Source organism: Microcaecilia unicolor, chromosome 5, assembly GCF_901765095.1.
Source record: "Microcaecilia unicolor chromosome 5, aMicUni1.1, whole genome shotgun sequence".
Taxonomy (NCBI): domain Eukaryota; kingdom Metazoa; phylum Chordata; class Amphibia; order Gymnophiona; family Siphonopidae; genus Microcaecilia; species Microcaecilia unicolor.
In genome coordinates this window covers 184,539,439-184,555,647 of record NC_044035.1, presented here as the reverse complement: position 1 = coordinate 184,555,647, position 16,209 = coordinate 184,539,439, and the positions used below count along the sequence as shown (strand labels likewise).

The 16,209-nt window shown below is 42.1% G+C and overlaps 1 protein-coding gene across 1 annotated transcript in view; it reads right to left on the bottom strand.

Moving 5' to 3' along the window:
• The window catches only part of CARMIL2 (capping protein regulator and myosin 1 linker 2), a 591,305-nt gene that overhangs the window by 474,144 nt on the left and 100,952 nt on the right, over positions 1-16,209 (bottom strand). The window contains 1 exon segment of the mRNA XM_030203654.1: positions 481-579. Within this exon segment, the coding sequence (XP_030059514.1) occupies positions 481-579 (99 nt within the window).

The window sequence follows — 16,209 nt, the reverse complement described above, 5'->3', positions numbered from 1 at the left end:
TCAGAGCCTTTGTAATACTAGGATGAAAAGTAGTAGAGGAACAATATAACTAGTGACTCTAGAGAAAACTTGTTTTGTTTGCTGATTTATAACCAATTGAAAATTAGACTAAAGATCATTTTTCAGAAAGAGGGCAAACCATCTCCAATGGTAACACTTCTGAGTTAAATTGACTAACAGGCTCATTTTCAAAGCACTTAGCCTCCCAAAGTTCCATTGAAACCTATGGAACTTAGCCTCCCAAAGTGCTTTGAAAATATGCATATAACTATACTTGAAACCTTTGTAATGAATCTGATTGCAAAATCTTGATAAGATTTCTGCCTCTAATCAATTTAGTAAGGCATTAAAATGGCCATCTTTGTCCCCTAGCTCTCTGTATGAGCTTTGATATCTTGGAATGTATGAGAATTTAGCCTGCACTGCAGAAAGGAGCCTAGCTGGTTACAAGAGGAACATGGACCACGCGAACTATCCTACCTGTTCCGATGAACTGGTCACAATTCCTTGCTGGAGTCGAAAGGTCTGCTCAGGCAAAGTCTGTCGCATCTGATTGTTTCTTAGCAAATAAGATTGTATCTACAAAATACAGGATCTAATTAGTACATCAAGAGGGAGATGAGAACTGGAATAGCAGGGTAGTGCTAGGGAACAACACAGGTACACTGAGAAAGCTGTGTGCAGATAGGGTGCTAACGAGAATGGGGAAATGGGAATCCATCCCCGCTTTGGCCTCTCTTATTATGGATTGATGTTGAGGAAAATTGTATTTATTTATTCATTAGGATTTATTTACAGCCTTTTTGAAGAAATTCACTCAAGACAGTATACAGCAAGAATAAGTCAAATATAAAAAATTACAGCAGTAAAAATATTCAAATAACAATACAAAGTATGGCATAGTATGCTACATTACAATGTCAATACAATATGCAATAAAACATTTTAATAGACAGCACAGGGTGTAAGCAAAGATGGAACATATAGATAGATAAGATAGAGTAACAGGAGTTAGAAAATAACGGGATTAATTTAAAGAAAGTTGCACATGAGGTCATAAATGTGCTTGAATATTATCTTAACTAGGATAGGAGTGAATAAACATATCCTGCTATAGTATGTGCAGTCGGTGTCACTCCTTGTGTATGTGTGTGTGCTAGCAAGTTAATTACTTCTTCCATTAAAGGCCTGGGTGAAGAGCCAAGCTTTCACCTGTTTCCTGAAGTAGAAATAGTCCTGTGTTAAGCAAAGCCTTTCATGGAGTGCATGCCAGCAGGAGCATAACCAGACCTATTATTTTGGATGGGCCCACAGTTAGCTTGGGTGGGCATTCCCAAACTATCTCCCCCCTTTATCCTACATCTTGCTCCCTCTCCTCCAACCCCAGATCTGGCATTTGCTGCCATACCCACCCATCCATCTCCCGTGTACCTCAGCTACTTCACGCGTGGCAATGACACACATCCATTAACTGAGCCAGCTCCACAGACTTGCTTCCCGGTTCTTTCTGGTGGGACACGGCAGAGGGAAGCCTGCAGGGCATGCACAAGCAGTGGATGCTCATCACTGCCCCCATCTGTGAAGTTGATGAGGTATACCGGTGGGAAGGAGGAGGTTTAGAAAGGGGGGAGTTGCCAGGCATTGGGTGAGTGAACGAGCAAGTGAGCAGGGGTAAACGCTGGATCCGGATGAGGGAGAGAGGGGAGAAAGGTGGCCACTGCTGAACTGTCTTGGGTGGGCCTGTTCCCATCCAGGACCACCTGTAGCTATGCCACTGCATTCCAGAGTGTGGGGGCTACTCCAGAAAAGGCTTGCCAGTGGGTATCACATCGTGCAATGTCCTTTGTAGAGGGTGTGGCTAGGGATACTCCTTGGGAGGACCTTAGTGACCTTGGAGGTGTATAGAGGGAGATCTTGTTCTTTTGGGCCATTTCCTTTAAGGCCTTGAAGATCAGACATAAAGTTTTAAATGTAGCCCTATGTTGTACTGGTAGCCAGTGGAGTTTTTGAAAAAATGGTGTGATGTGATCATGCTGCTTACAAACTTCTATTAGTCTTGCTGCAGCATTCTGAATCAGTTGGAGCTAGTGCAGACCCTTTATAGTCAGACCAGTGTAGAGTATATTACATTAATCCAGTCTTGATGTTATCATGGCATGGACAACTGTGACAAGACTTGCCTTCTCAAGCAAGGAGAGTTATCGCAAATGATAGAAGCAGTTCTTGAAGGTTGCTTGGATTTGGGGGATCAGACTAAGTATTGAGTTTGGCTGTATTCCAAGGTTCTTGACTTGTGATTTGAGGGGGAATTTGTATTTCCCAAAAGAGATTTTGATATCAGGTATTGCCCACCTGTGTTACTTGGGTTCAGGCGAAGTTTGTTGTTTTTAGCCCATTCTTGAATTGATGTAGAACTGAGTGTCCATCGACCAAATTAGCTCAGCTAGTGGTTTGTGGTAGATATTGAACAGAATAGGTGACAGTATTGTGGTACCCTACAGGTCAGTGCCCATGGTGGTGATGAGGTGCTGCTGAAAACTACAGACTATTGCCTGTCTGATAGGATCTGAACCAACCACTGATGATGTCTGCCAGTCATACATGGTGTCATGATCCACTGTGTCAAAAACGGCTGAGAAATCTAGCAGTACTAACATCGAAGCAAATCCCCTGTCTCAGTTTCTGAGAAGATCATCTGGTAGGGATACAAGGCCCGTTTTTGTTCCATAACCAGTTCTGAATCCAGACTGACATGGATCTAATTAGTTTCACTCTTCTACCCAATTACTGAGTTGAACACAGTCTCTTTGTTCTATAAATTTTTCTAGAAATAAGATTTTAGATACTGGTTGGTAACTTTCAAGTTTGTCCTGTTCAAGGATGTTCTTCTTTAGCAAAGGACACACCACTGCCCTCTTTAATGCTGTTGGTAGTTACCCATTAGAACGAGAGGAGTTCACAGTTTTTTGTGGCGCCTTCTATGAGGCCTCTGCTTGCCTGCTGCACTATCTTTGATGTCAAAACAAACAGTAGTAGACCAATCTCACTCAGATATACAACTAGCGTGTGTAAGGGGAAAGTCTCATACTGTCACAGGGATATAATGCAATTTGCACCCATAATGTGGGTGAAGCCCTTTTCGTGACTGTTACAATCACAGACAAAACCCCCTCCTTCCAAATGTGTTGCTTCTTTAAGCATGTGCTCATATAGTGGCAGTGTTTAAATATTTTTTTTTTCAATTTTTCATTATTTTTTAAATGGCAGACATGAAGCAGTCACTTATCTTAACGATCTGTCAACTCACTGGACCCCGACAGGTGCCTGTTTTGCTGAAGCTTTGTCAAGGGATCTTTGAGTAGTTGCAGACCTGCTGAGAAAAACCTGTCAGCTATCACATAAGTTGTATCAATAACCAGATCAAAGAGTCTTGGCGGTTTCTCACATCTATTAGACCTCTTCTGAGTGAGACTGGTCTACTACTGTGTATTGAAGTAATTTCTTACCTGAAGTAGACTTGAGTCGCATATATAATAACAGTGACACTATCTTTGATGGGCAGAGGTCGAGGGAGTAGGTAGTTGGTCAAAGGTCTCTTAGAATTTTGTCACGGCCTTCCTTTGTTATTGGGTTGAAAGAGTCCCATATGTTTGTGTCAGGAGGGAGCGAGTTTGTGCCCTCCTGGTTAGCTGATTGAAGACTGGGTGAGACTACCTGTAAATCCAGAGATGGGCGTAGCCAGACACCCAATTTTGGGTGGGCCTGGGCCCAAAATGGATGGGCAGAAGACCTCTGCCATGTCTCACAAGTGATTTGGTTTCTCCCTCTCTGTAAAAAAGGCCTCTTTTTTCCCCTAAAATGAACGTGCGGCAAAATCAAAATTGTTGCGCATCCATTTTGGGTCACTGACCTTACTGCCAGCCATAGACCTAGTGGTAAAGAATTTCGGTGTTAAGGACCTGCTAGCGTCCGCTACGCACATCCGAAAATAAAAATTATGTTTCAGACCAGACATGCGCCAAAAATGAAATTACCGCAAGAGCCACGCGGTAGTCAGGCGGTAAGTCCATTTTGGTGCGTGTTGGATCTGCATAGGCGCCTATGCAGCTTAGTAAAAGGGGCCCTATATTTTTAAGTTTTGTGGGCCTTTTTTTGTATAGAAGGTAAGTATTATTCATATGTGGCTGATATTCAAATAATAATTCTGACCAAAAATAATAATTGGAGCCCATGTGTGTAATTTTTGGAAAATTGTTTTCAGAAAGCTTGAAACTGGATGAATTTTAACTTATGGAAAATTAATAATAATAATAATAATAATAATAAAACCAACATATTGTATATAGGAAAGGTATAAATTCCTGAATGCCCTAGCACAGCGGGGTGGGGAAAGTTTAAGATCCTTCTAGTTACCAGCTTAACAAACCGGGAAGTAATTTTAGATTCTACAGGTTTCCATAGTAGTTAAGAAGGTATTTGCATCACCCAGATTAGTCCATCAAATTAGATCATTTTTTAATCTCAAGGAGGACTTAATATTGATGGTCCAAGCAGTTATTCTGCTTTACTTTAATTATTGTAACTCTGTATTAATGGGTAGTATGAAAAACTTGTTCTCATGATGACAAATAGTAGAGAATCTGACAGCTAAACTGATATTGGGCGTAAAATGATGAGAGAGAGCATCCTTGTACTTAGTAAGAGCACATCTCCTTATTTTAAAGATTATTCTATCTATATGTTTTAATGGGATGGCTCCCTCTTATTTATTGGGAATACTAGAGCTTTATTTTCTGGGAAGACATTTAAAATTGGTGAAGGAACTGCTGTTGAAACTTCCCTCAGCACAAGAGCGCAGACTTAAGCCACCCAATATTCAACATGATTTAAGTGGGCAGGGCTTAAATCACACTCTGCAGGCCAGCTGCTAATATTCAGTGGCACTTAACTGGGCAGTGCGCTGAATATTAGCACTAACTGGCCAATTACAATGTGGGCTGGAGAGGGGCATTCTGAGAGTGAAGTTGGGGAGAAACTGGCACCTATGCGTTTGCTGGCAATATTCAGTTCCAGTGTCTCCCCAAACGAACTGCCTTTAGTTGAACTTGAAGCCCCCAACAAAACAGCTTGCTGCAATCTTCCAGCCGCTGGCAGCCTCAGCAATGAAAACTCACTGCCTTCAGTCTGCCCCGAAAGCCCTTCTCTGTCCAATGACATATTGGTTCCCACGTAGGCGGGAAGCTGTACAGAGAAGAGCTTCCGGGGCAGGCTGAAGGCAATGAGTTTTCATTGCTGAGATACAATGCCGGTGCAGCAGCTGAAAGATTAGAGGACTGCAGGTGGGGCAGGGCGAGGGGTGGAAGGAGAGAGAAAGATGCCACACCTGCAGTTAGGATAAAAAAAATGTTGCATCATGGCAGGGGGGGGGGAGGGACAGGGAACAGAGATGCCAGACCCAAGGGGAGGTGGAGAGGGAAGCAAGAAAGTGAAGAAAAGCTGGATGAGGGAGTAGAGTGACAGTTTCTGTGATGGGAGGGTTGGGGAGATTGGGAAAGTCACTGGATCCATGGAGGGGGAGAGATAGATAGTGTGTGTGTCAAATCATAATGAATATAATACCAGCTCCCCCCGAGAACCCCCTCAAGACAAGGCATGTGTGTATGTTATGGATTTGTATGAATATTATGTTTTATGTTTCAACTATTTTATTGACGACAAGGCAACATAACAGAAACAGCAATGCAGGGTACAGCAAAGGAAAAAAATGCATTGTCAAGCATCCAAACATACCCAATTAGGACAGAAAAAAGGCAACTTGTCATCAAACCTTTTTTGTGAATATTATCCCCCACCCACTCCCAGTCCACCTCTTCCACTACAAAGAACCTAGAACCCTGTCTAACTCCTCTCCACCTAAACCTGATCAAAAACCACCCATCATGGAGGGTCTGGACTCTTATGCCCACCCATCATGAGAAATGCCGAATACCGGTAGAAAAAAAACCATCACCTGCAGACAGAAAAAAAGAAACCCTCACCCAAGAGGACTGGAAAGGGCACTCAATTGATTCAAAATATGAATATGGGCATAAGGAGCCAAAGACTGTACATAGCTCTCCCAAACAGACTAGAATTGATGCTGAGATTTAAAGGTAAATTGCATTGCTCTATGCTCCATCAAAACAACAACAACAACAACAACAATCATTTCTAAAGCGCTACTAGGGTTACGCAGCGCTGTACAATTCAAACATAGAAGGACAGTCCCTGCTCAAAGAGCTTACAATCTAAAAGACAAGAGAACAAACTAAGGACAAGTGAACAATCTAGAGGACGAGTGAAAAGCAACCCAGAAAGCTTATTCCTTCAATGCCAGTACTGCAGGGTTTCTGATTTGGTCCAATATTGCAAGATACACTTCTTCCCCCACTATACAAGCTTTCATTACCCAGGCCTTCTGATTTTTAGCACTGAGGCCCAAGGTGGAAACTTGATCCAAAAGAATACCACTAGGGAGAAAAGAGATGTTGTGATGTAAAATTTGTTCTGTGTAATGCATCAAAGACCTCCAGAAGGACTTAATAAGCTTACACTTCCAAAAAGCATGATAAAAGGTATTGGGACGCTCTTCACATTTGAGACATAGAGGGGTATCAATATTGCATGAAGTCTGGATTGTGAGATATAGGCCCGAAGGATCACATGATACTGGCACTCCTGAAGTTATGCACTGTGTACCCAAGAAGGAGTACGGTGAATATAATCCTGAGAACTGTCCTGAAGGCAGAGATCTTCTGACCAATGAGTGGTTAAAGCACCAAGATCTCGCAGGAGACAAGCAATGAGCAATTTTTTATATAACAAATAAATGGAAACAAGATCCCTAGATGGCACATCAAATAATTTGGTGAATTCAGAAACCAAATCAATACAGAGGTGTGAAGAAATTAACGAGGAAATATAATGGGTAAGTTGCCAAAACACATAGCAGTCCGCAAAGTCCAATGCAGCAGAAAATAGAGCATCTACCGCCCACAGGGAACTATCTGAAGAAAGAAAATGACATAACTTATCAAACCCCTGGTCTACCTAGTGCAACATCCGAGGGTTATCCATACCTGGAGTAAAACCCAAGTTTCCCTGGAGTGGTAGTACCTCACTGCAATGTGGGTCAAATATCCACAATTGAGCTAAATCCCACCAAACCTTTCAAACTGATTGCACCAGCACACTCTTATGAAGGTGAAATGTTAAAGTAGAGGGCATAGAATGCAGCACTTAAAGAAGATGCAGGGGTGAACACAAAGCACTTCCATAAGTAAAGGGGTATAAGCATCCCCCTGGGAAAGCCAATCACACAAATGATGCAACATACAGGCTATATTGTACAATTTAAAGTCTGGAAGACCTAAGCCTCCCCCCTGACACCAATTACCCACTAAACTTTGATACTGAATTTTTGATTTCTTACCATCCCAGTAAAACCGAGAAAGTCAACTAAAGATCTCAAATCTCTGGCAGTCAAATATAAGGGTAAAGTCTGCAAATAATATAGCCATTTTGGAAAGAGAACCATGGTAAAAAGATTTATTCTCCCTAACACAGATAAAGGAAGACCAGACCACTGCTGTAATTTGAGTTTAGTAAAAGAAAACAGGTGAGACAAGTTAGTAGTGTATAGCTGAGATTTATCCACACAAAGCTGAATCCCCAAGTAAGTAAAGGAGTTTTGGGCTCTGTGCAGAGGATAGCAGAAGGCCTCCCAGGCTGCATTCCCTACATTAATGGGCAGGACTTTAGATTAATCCAAAACCTAGAAAAATCTCCGAATTCCACTAGAGTGTTCAACAAGGCTGGCAATGAAGCCTGAGGTTCATTACGAAGGATCAAAAGGTCATCTGCAAAAGCAGACACCTTAAAGCTTTCAGAGCCAACCAGAACACCCCAAATATCCGCCGTCCCCAGTATGTCCAGAATTAAAGGGTCCAAAACAAGGACTAAGAGAAGCGGGGAAAGAGGGCAACCCTGTCTCGTCCCCCTTGCAAGAGGAAAGGGATCAGATGCCAGCCCACTCACCACGGTCGCTGCCCAAGGATCCTGATAAACAGCCCGAACTGCAGCCAAAAAAGATCCCGAAAAGCCATAGAAACGTAACACCTCAAACATGAAAGACCAGCAGACCCTATCAAATGCCTTCTCTGCATCAATGCTGATAAGCAGAGAGGCATAGAGCAATGTGCCACCTCCAAAGAAGCCAAAATCTGCTGCATATTCTTCACCACTGAGCGAGATCTCTGAGACCCACCTGGGGAGCCGCCACAAGCTGAGGCATAACCTGGGCCAGATGATTTGCCAAGATTTTAGCATACAACTTAGCTTCGAATGGTATAAGGGAGATGGAGTGATAAGAGTCCACACAATGGGGATCTTTGCCCAGTTTGAGAAGCACTACAATTTGGGCTGTTTGCATAGGCGCCCCGTATAAGAGGCTTCCCAGCTGTGACCTTCCCCGCCTGCCTCTTGCTCCAAATGTCCTGAACCCATCCCTCTCTCAGCCCCCCCATGCTGGTGGTCAAAGAGGTGCCTGATCATAGGCTCCTGAACAAGATGAACCTCCAACTTTAAAGCCTTCAGCAGCAACTAAAACCCAGCCTACCAGCTCTTACTGCAGCGATCGGTCTCCCCCCCTCACGATCTCCAGGCTCTGTAGGCTATTAGTTTACTTCAGGTGTGGCCCAGGCATCTGTCTTCGGTCCGATTGATGGTGCTGCTAATTTGCCTTGATCGCTGTCAGTAGCGACACTGCAGCGATTAAGGCAGGCTGCCTCGGTCTTCCCAGTGATGCCTCCCGACCTCTTCTGATGCAACTTCCTGTTCCGCATGGGTGGGAGGCATCACTGGGAAGACCGAGGCAGCTTGCCTTAATCGCTTCGGTGTCGCTGCCCTCAGCGATCAAGACAAATTAGTTGCACCATCGGACCACAGAGAGGAGAGTGAGAATCAGAGCCGCTGGGAGTTGGGACCGTGAGGTTGGGGTGAAAGGAAAGGGGAGAAACGCTGGATTTGTGGAGGGAGGGAGAGGTGCTAGATCGGAGAATAAGAGGATAGATACGGGGGGGGGGGGGGAGAGAGAGAGAGAGTATTGACGGAGTGGAAGAAAGTGGGAGATATATTGGAGACCCAAGAGAGAGCAATACTGGACCATGGGTGGGGGAAAGAGGAAGGCATTCAGGCCCCAGAGTAGAAGTGCAGGAGGAAGGAAAGACAGAGAAGAGTGGAAGGTCAGGGAGACCGAGAAGAGATGCAGGGCATGGAGAAAGCATAGGGAAAGGGACACACAGGGGCAATGCTGGACACAATGGGGTAGGGTGGAGAGGGACAAACAGGATGAAATGCAGGAATGAACAAGACAGAGAGACACAGGGGGAAGATGCTGAATGTAATGGGAGGACAGAGACACTGAGAGGGCAGATGGAAGATAGGGACAGGGACACAAAGAATGGAGATGCTGGACGGGACCAGTAGGGACACAGAGGGAAGATGAATGGTGAACAAGACAGAAGAAATGTAAAATGGACAGGGGATACTGCAAAAACAGGAAAAACAGAAAATAGACACTGGACCAGCGTGACTACAAAAATAAAATGCTCAGACAACAAGGTAGAAAGAAGAATTTTATTCTGAATTTATTAATTGAAATATCAGCTTTTGGAAATGTGCATCTGTGATATTTTGCATGTAAGTTTCAATTTTTCTAGTATTGCTGCATGCTGAGTCTGACTTCTTGAGGTAATTTCCAGTTTTGCCTTCATATCTGTTGTGTCATGTGTTTTTCATGCGTGATCAAGATGCAGTATTCTGCTAGCGTGTAGTATTTGCCAGCATTTTGTTATGTTTTTTGCTTCACTAGGTTGTGTACTGGTGTTTTAGAGCCCGGTGTAATTATAGTGTTGCCTTTCCACACATAAGGTTGTAGCTCGTCCTGTCCTTGGAATTAGTGCTGTTATGGTTTGGTAAGGTTATGAGTGTGTTTTTGCACAAGTTTGTATATAGTGTTTTGCAGTGGAGAGATTGTGTGTTGGCCTTACTGAGGTGGCACCAAAACATCAGAAAGGGTGTAGAGCCTAAATCATGATACACTACCTCTTGAAGGATCTACATATGGTCGTTAATAAAAGGAGCTCATTGTGAACACTATCCACCCTAAAAGGGTGTTTTGTGGCTCTACATGAGAATTATGATATTATGATCCCTTGTTTCATATTGTTGACGGTCTGCATTTTCCATATGGGTGGTATATTGGTGTATTAGGGTCTGCCTAGTGTTATGGTACAGTAAGGTTCTGAGTGAGTTTTTGCACAAATTTGTGCATAGTGCTTTACAGTTGAGCGATTATGGTTAGTATATGCTTTGAGCAACCACTTTATTCTTTGGCATATGATACATATCTAATATCTAAATTTAATAAAAGGTATTCATTGTGACTATTTTATTTTTACTTATTTTTTTTTCTGTGTTGTCAATTGTGGATATAAGTTCCACCCCGGCTCTACCCCTAACCCCACCCCCTCTAGTCCCCCCAAACAGTTTGGCCACCGACCGCCTATGGCCGTTTGTAAAGTGTCCGTCAGGATTCCGCACTAGTATAAAAATTAAACACCATGGTCAAAGTAGGGATGACAGCCAGGGCTAACAGTTTATAAAATTCAGACTGCAAGCTGTCCACCCCAGGAGCCTTATGAAGAGGGCTTGGCTTAACTGCCCACTCCACCTCATCCTCTGAGATAGGCGCATCAAGCAAGGCAGGCTGCAAATTGGACAAATGAGGCAAGTCCTGATCAGCAAGATAAGATGTTTTTTCCAGACCCACATCCTCTGGCAAAGAATAAAGATGTGCATAAAAGTCCTGGAAAACAGAACAAATATCCTCCTCAGACCGAACATAGCGACTGGCCCCATCAATTAATTCTGCCACCCAAAGCGGACTCCCAGACTAGCACCAAGCAGGCTAGCAAACTCCCCTGTTTATTCACATGCTTAAACAACTGGTAGCTAAAATAGGCAAACCATTTCTGAGTCGTCACATGGACGAGCTGATTGAGTGCCAACTGAGAAGATAGCTACAAGCCCGATTAAAAGCAGTAAGATGAGAAACAAACAATTTCCGATCTTTCTTAATAAAGCCTTTAAACAAAGTAACTCTGCCGCACCAGGTCTTTTCTTATTTGCTGCATACAAGAACACTTCCCCACTAAGACTGCTTTCACAACCTCTCCAAAAAGAATAGGATTTAAAGGGAAACAGTCTTTATTGTGGTCCACGTAGTCTTGCCATTTGTCCCGCAGGTAAGTATGAAATTTGGTATCATAATATAAATGTCTAGGGAACTGCCAGCAAAAAAACCCTCACATCCTCCAGGCCCCAATCCAACACAATGCAAATCAAAGCATGATCGGACACATGAATAGGACCAATCATAGCCTGCTGCAAAAAAGAAGCCAATGCAGAGGACACTAAAAGATAATCAATGCGGGACAAAGTATCATGAGCTCGAGAATGGTAAATATAATCACGCTCACTAGAGTGAAAGAACCACCAGGAGTCCAATAAGTCAAGCACATTACACAACATAGGAATTCCCCTCGAGTAGTCTACCAGGGAGACTTGAGACCGATTAAAACGATCCAATAAAGGATCAAATACAGAATTAAAATCACCCCCCATAATTATAGGAACACAATGTCAAAAGTTTGAAGATGACCAATTAGAGTTTTAAAAGTAGATTTATCATAGTGAAGGGATCATAGACATTCACCAACACCACAGGTGCATGGTTCAACACCATGTGCACTATTATATAGCATCCCAATGGATCTATAATGACGCTTTTTCTCCAGAAGCAAACCCTTATGAAACAATATGATGACCCCAGCTTTCCTATTGGGCGTAGGGCCATCCAGATAATCCCCCACCCACCAGTGACATAGTTTCTTGTGTCCTATAGAATTTAAATGTGTCTCCTGCAGCAAAGCCACCTGTGCCTTTTGCTTACACTTGCAGGAGCTTGCCTTGCCTAATAGGTGATGTGATGCCACCGATGTTCCAAGACACCAGCTTAACTCCCACCATCGCTAGTGTCAAAATCAGTAGCAATCTGCAAGCAGTGTACTCCATAAAAGGGAAGACATTCCAGCCTACATCCTCCCCCATGTTTGACATTCCTATGGATGCCAAAAGAAGAAGAAGAAGAAGAAGAAGAAGAGAGAGAGAGAGAGAGAGGGAGGGAGAACCCCCCCCCCCCCCACTGGTAACACCAAACAAAAACCCCAAACATAGAAACAAACCTCCCAAACAACCCTAGAACAACCCCCTCCCCCCCTGACAACCAGTGTCTCCCAACCCATCCTTCTTAGACACTCCCAAATGGAGGAATAGCCTAATGGTTAGTGCAGCAGGCTTTGATCCTGGAGAACTGGGTTCAATTCCCACTGCAGCTCCTTGTGACTTTGGGCAAGTCACTTAACACTTCATTGCCCCAGGTACAAAATAAGTACCTGTATATAATATGTAAACCACTTTAACTGTAACCACAGAAAGGTGGTATAATCAAGTCCCATCCCCTTTCCCTTCCAAACCCCTCATGCTCCTGTACCCCTTCTCTCCCTAGCAGCAGATCTCCCCCAAAAGGAAATAAACCATAATGAAAAAAAAATCTCCTATTATGAACACCTTTCCTGATCCCTTCACTCTTGAATTCCAGCAGTTGAGGAACTCTCACTTTTCCCCACCATGAGAAACCAAAACAGAGTTGCAAAATCAGCAACTGCTACAAGATAAAAACCACCAGTAGCAGAGATAACCTCGAAAAACAGCAGGGTAGGGAAAGTAAGAATACCACCAATGGCAAAAGGAAAAACCACTGCCTGGTCCAAAATGAGCACTTAAGTATATGGAGGAGAAACCAACAACCCCATGATGAGGCCCATGTGATCCCGAAAACAGTACTTAGCCCAGAAAGTTACCCCCTGGAGCCCAGGTTTAAAAATGCGATAAAATCCTTGGCCAAACCCGCGTCCTCAAAGAACAATTGCAGCATCTGTCTCCAGCATGGTACCACATGATCCTCGAATATATATTTTAAATAATTCCTGATATTATATAATCCATCTTGAATCATGCTATAATAAACCAGAATATAAATGCCAATTAAAAGAAATAAAAATTATAATATACACAGATACACATACAAACAAAACATGGATACTTGCATTTAAATACAATCAAACACACACACACACACACACAGAAATATGCAGAGACACACATGTAGAAGGTTCAGAATGCTTCCCCTACCAGGCACCTCTTTCGCCTTGCTTCTACACCCCAATCCCTGCTGGGCTGGCTCTTAATGAGTCAAATGTGTATTCATTTTCTTTGTTGTATATTCTACTCTGAAACCTAGTGACTGAACCATATAAATGTCTTAATGTGTACTACATATAGTGATACCCTAATGACAAAACTACTGGGTGCTACGTGTACTGTCTAGTGATGAAGTATGGCAATATCTTTTGCCTTGGTTCAGTGACACCCTGTAGTTAAACTGTAAAAATTCATCCTTTTTAGCATGTTGGCAGTGACATCTAGTGGTTAAATATATTATTACACACTGTTTTATTTTAATATTCTTTCCAAACCAATGGAATGTTTGGGTACCGCCCCGTTCAAATTGCCTCCCTGCTGCTGCCTGAAGGTCAGAGACAGAAACAGATAGATGGGTACATAAACACACACACAACACAAATACAAACACATGTGCACACACACGGATATACATGCATAGAGGAATTGAAAATAATTGAAAGATCCATGCTCTGCTTGCTTTCCCCATTTGTTGCTTTCTGTTGCTGTCTGGTACATGTGTGCTCTTTGAATATTGGAGACTGTGATGGTCTGCACCAGGAAATTATCAGGGAGAGATTCAGACTTCAGAGTCTGATTTTCAATGGGAGTACCTAATGACAAGCATGAAAATACCTCCTTCAGCCCCCTCTTTTTAACATTTTTATTTTCAAAATTTCTATTCCAAGCTATTTTTGGGATTGTAAGTGGATTACAACTCAACATTCACAATCCAGTACAAAATAATAATACAAAACAAATTGTACAATACAATAACCAACATATTTATAATTTAAAATTCATAATGTATGTTCATGAAAGTCAAGCTTGCAGGCTGAAAGCCTCTGATCACCCCATCCAGATCCTCCCTTTCAGGGCAGATCCCCTTTACACTTACTGTCTATTCTGGCAGAAACTCTGATAGCAGAATTCAGCATGGTGCCTTCAAGCTCTCCACCAGAAACAGGTACTATGGTACTCTGCCCTCTCTACTAACTGGGCTTCCAATTTAATTTAATTTAATTTAATTTCTAAATCTACTACAGACTTTTATAGCCTGCAACTTTCAACCTGAGGCTGTATAGAGCAGGATACAATTTGAAATAAAACAAAGATACAATCTTAACATTCAGTCCACATCCCCAAACTTGCATAGCTACTTTTCTGTCCCTTATACATTATTAATATATGATAACAATCTTTAAAAATCCACATTTTTGATTGCTTTTGATTATGAGCCTATGTTCTCCCTAACCTGAATTCCTTTGAAGGGGGGAGGGGAGTTCAACGCTATGAACATACTTAGAATGCAACCCTCATTTGTATGCATGGACTTTCAAATTCATCCTCAAACTGGTCATATCCCATGCAAGACTTTAAACTGTATACACAAAACTTTAATTCTACAGGTAGCCAATGTACCATAGAGATGTAGCATTATCCCATATTTTCTTATAAGTAATCATATGGGCTGTGATACTCTGAATTCTCTGATATTTCTTTAGCATCATCTTTGGAAGCCCCAGATAAATTACATTACAATAATATATATGACTTAACATAATCACCTGTACCTCAATATGAAAATCTTGAATATAGAGATAAGGCTTTAATTGACAATTTTACCCATGCCTTTCTCACTACCAGGTCAATTTGAGTGTCTAGAGTAAGTGAGGAAGAAAGAAGTACTCCTAAAGTTTCGACCTATGAATTAACTTTTATATCGTAATTCAGGCAATTAATTGCTGTTAATTCCATTGACAATATGATGTGTCCTACCCATAATATTTTCTGTTTTAACTACATTCATCGTTAAGAAATAAGAGGTCATCCATAAATAAATATTTTTCATACAACTCTCCAATTGATGTTTCATCTTTTCAAAAGACATGAAAAACTGTACGTCATGAGCATATAAAGATATGGGTTGTAGCCAAAGAATCTAATAGACTTTGCTAAATTATGTATATACACATTAAACAACAAAGGTGAAAGCAGAGATCCTTGTGGAGTACCTTCCGTTAATGTAGGTACCTGAGATTTGCCCCTTTCTGTCCAAACTTTGAAAGAATTTCATATGAAAATGAAGTAAACCACTGTAATGCAATGCCCCCTATGCCTACCTTCTCTAATCTATTCAACCATTTTTAAATACAATCTGTTGTACCAAAGGCAGCTGTAAGGACTAATAAAATCAGCAATCCCAAACCCTTTGATCTAAACATCTCTGTATATCCTCTAACAATGCTACTAAAACCATTTCAGTACTATAACCAGGATAGAACCCTGACTGTCCTGGATCCAACCATGAATTTTCTCTGTATAATCCTGCAACTGAAGAGTTACACATGCTTCAATCATATTTGCTACTAACAATAAATGAGAGATAGGCCTGTAGTTACTCATATTTATTTATTTTATTTATTTCCTGCATTTGATATACCACAGAATTAATCCAGTCACTGGCAACTAGGCTCTTCTCAAAACATTTTTCTTTTCCTCCTCCTTCAGCTCCTCTGCTACTTAACTCCCCTCTCCGCTGGTCCTACTTTCTCCCCTTTTTCTTTTTATTTCATCTATCAATATGGAATATTTGACTAGTTTTTGTAAGCCTTAAAGGACTGAAGTGAAGGGGCTGACCTGAGGGGGAGGGGGGAGGAAGGGCATTCCTCAGCGGTGGATCCAAGTAGCTAAATGCGGTCTCTCAGAAGAGTGACAGCTGGAGAACAGAAGGTGGGGGGGGGGGGGGGGAATTCAAAGGAAATTACAAATCCCTACAACAGTTAAAAGAATGCATTATACAACAAT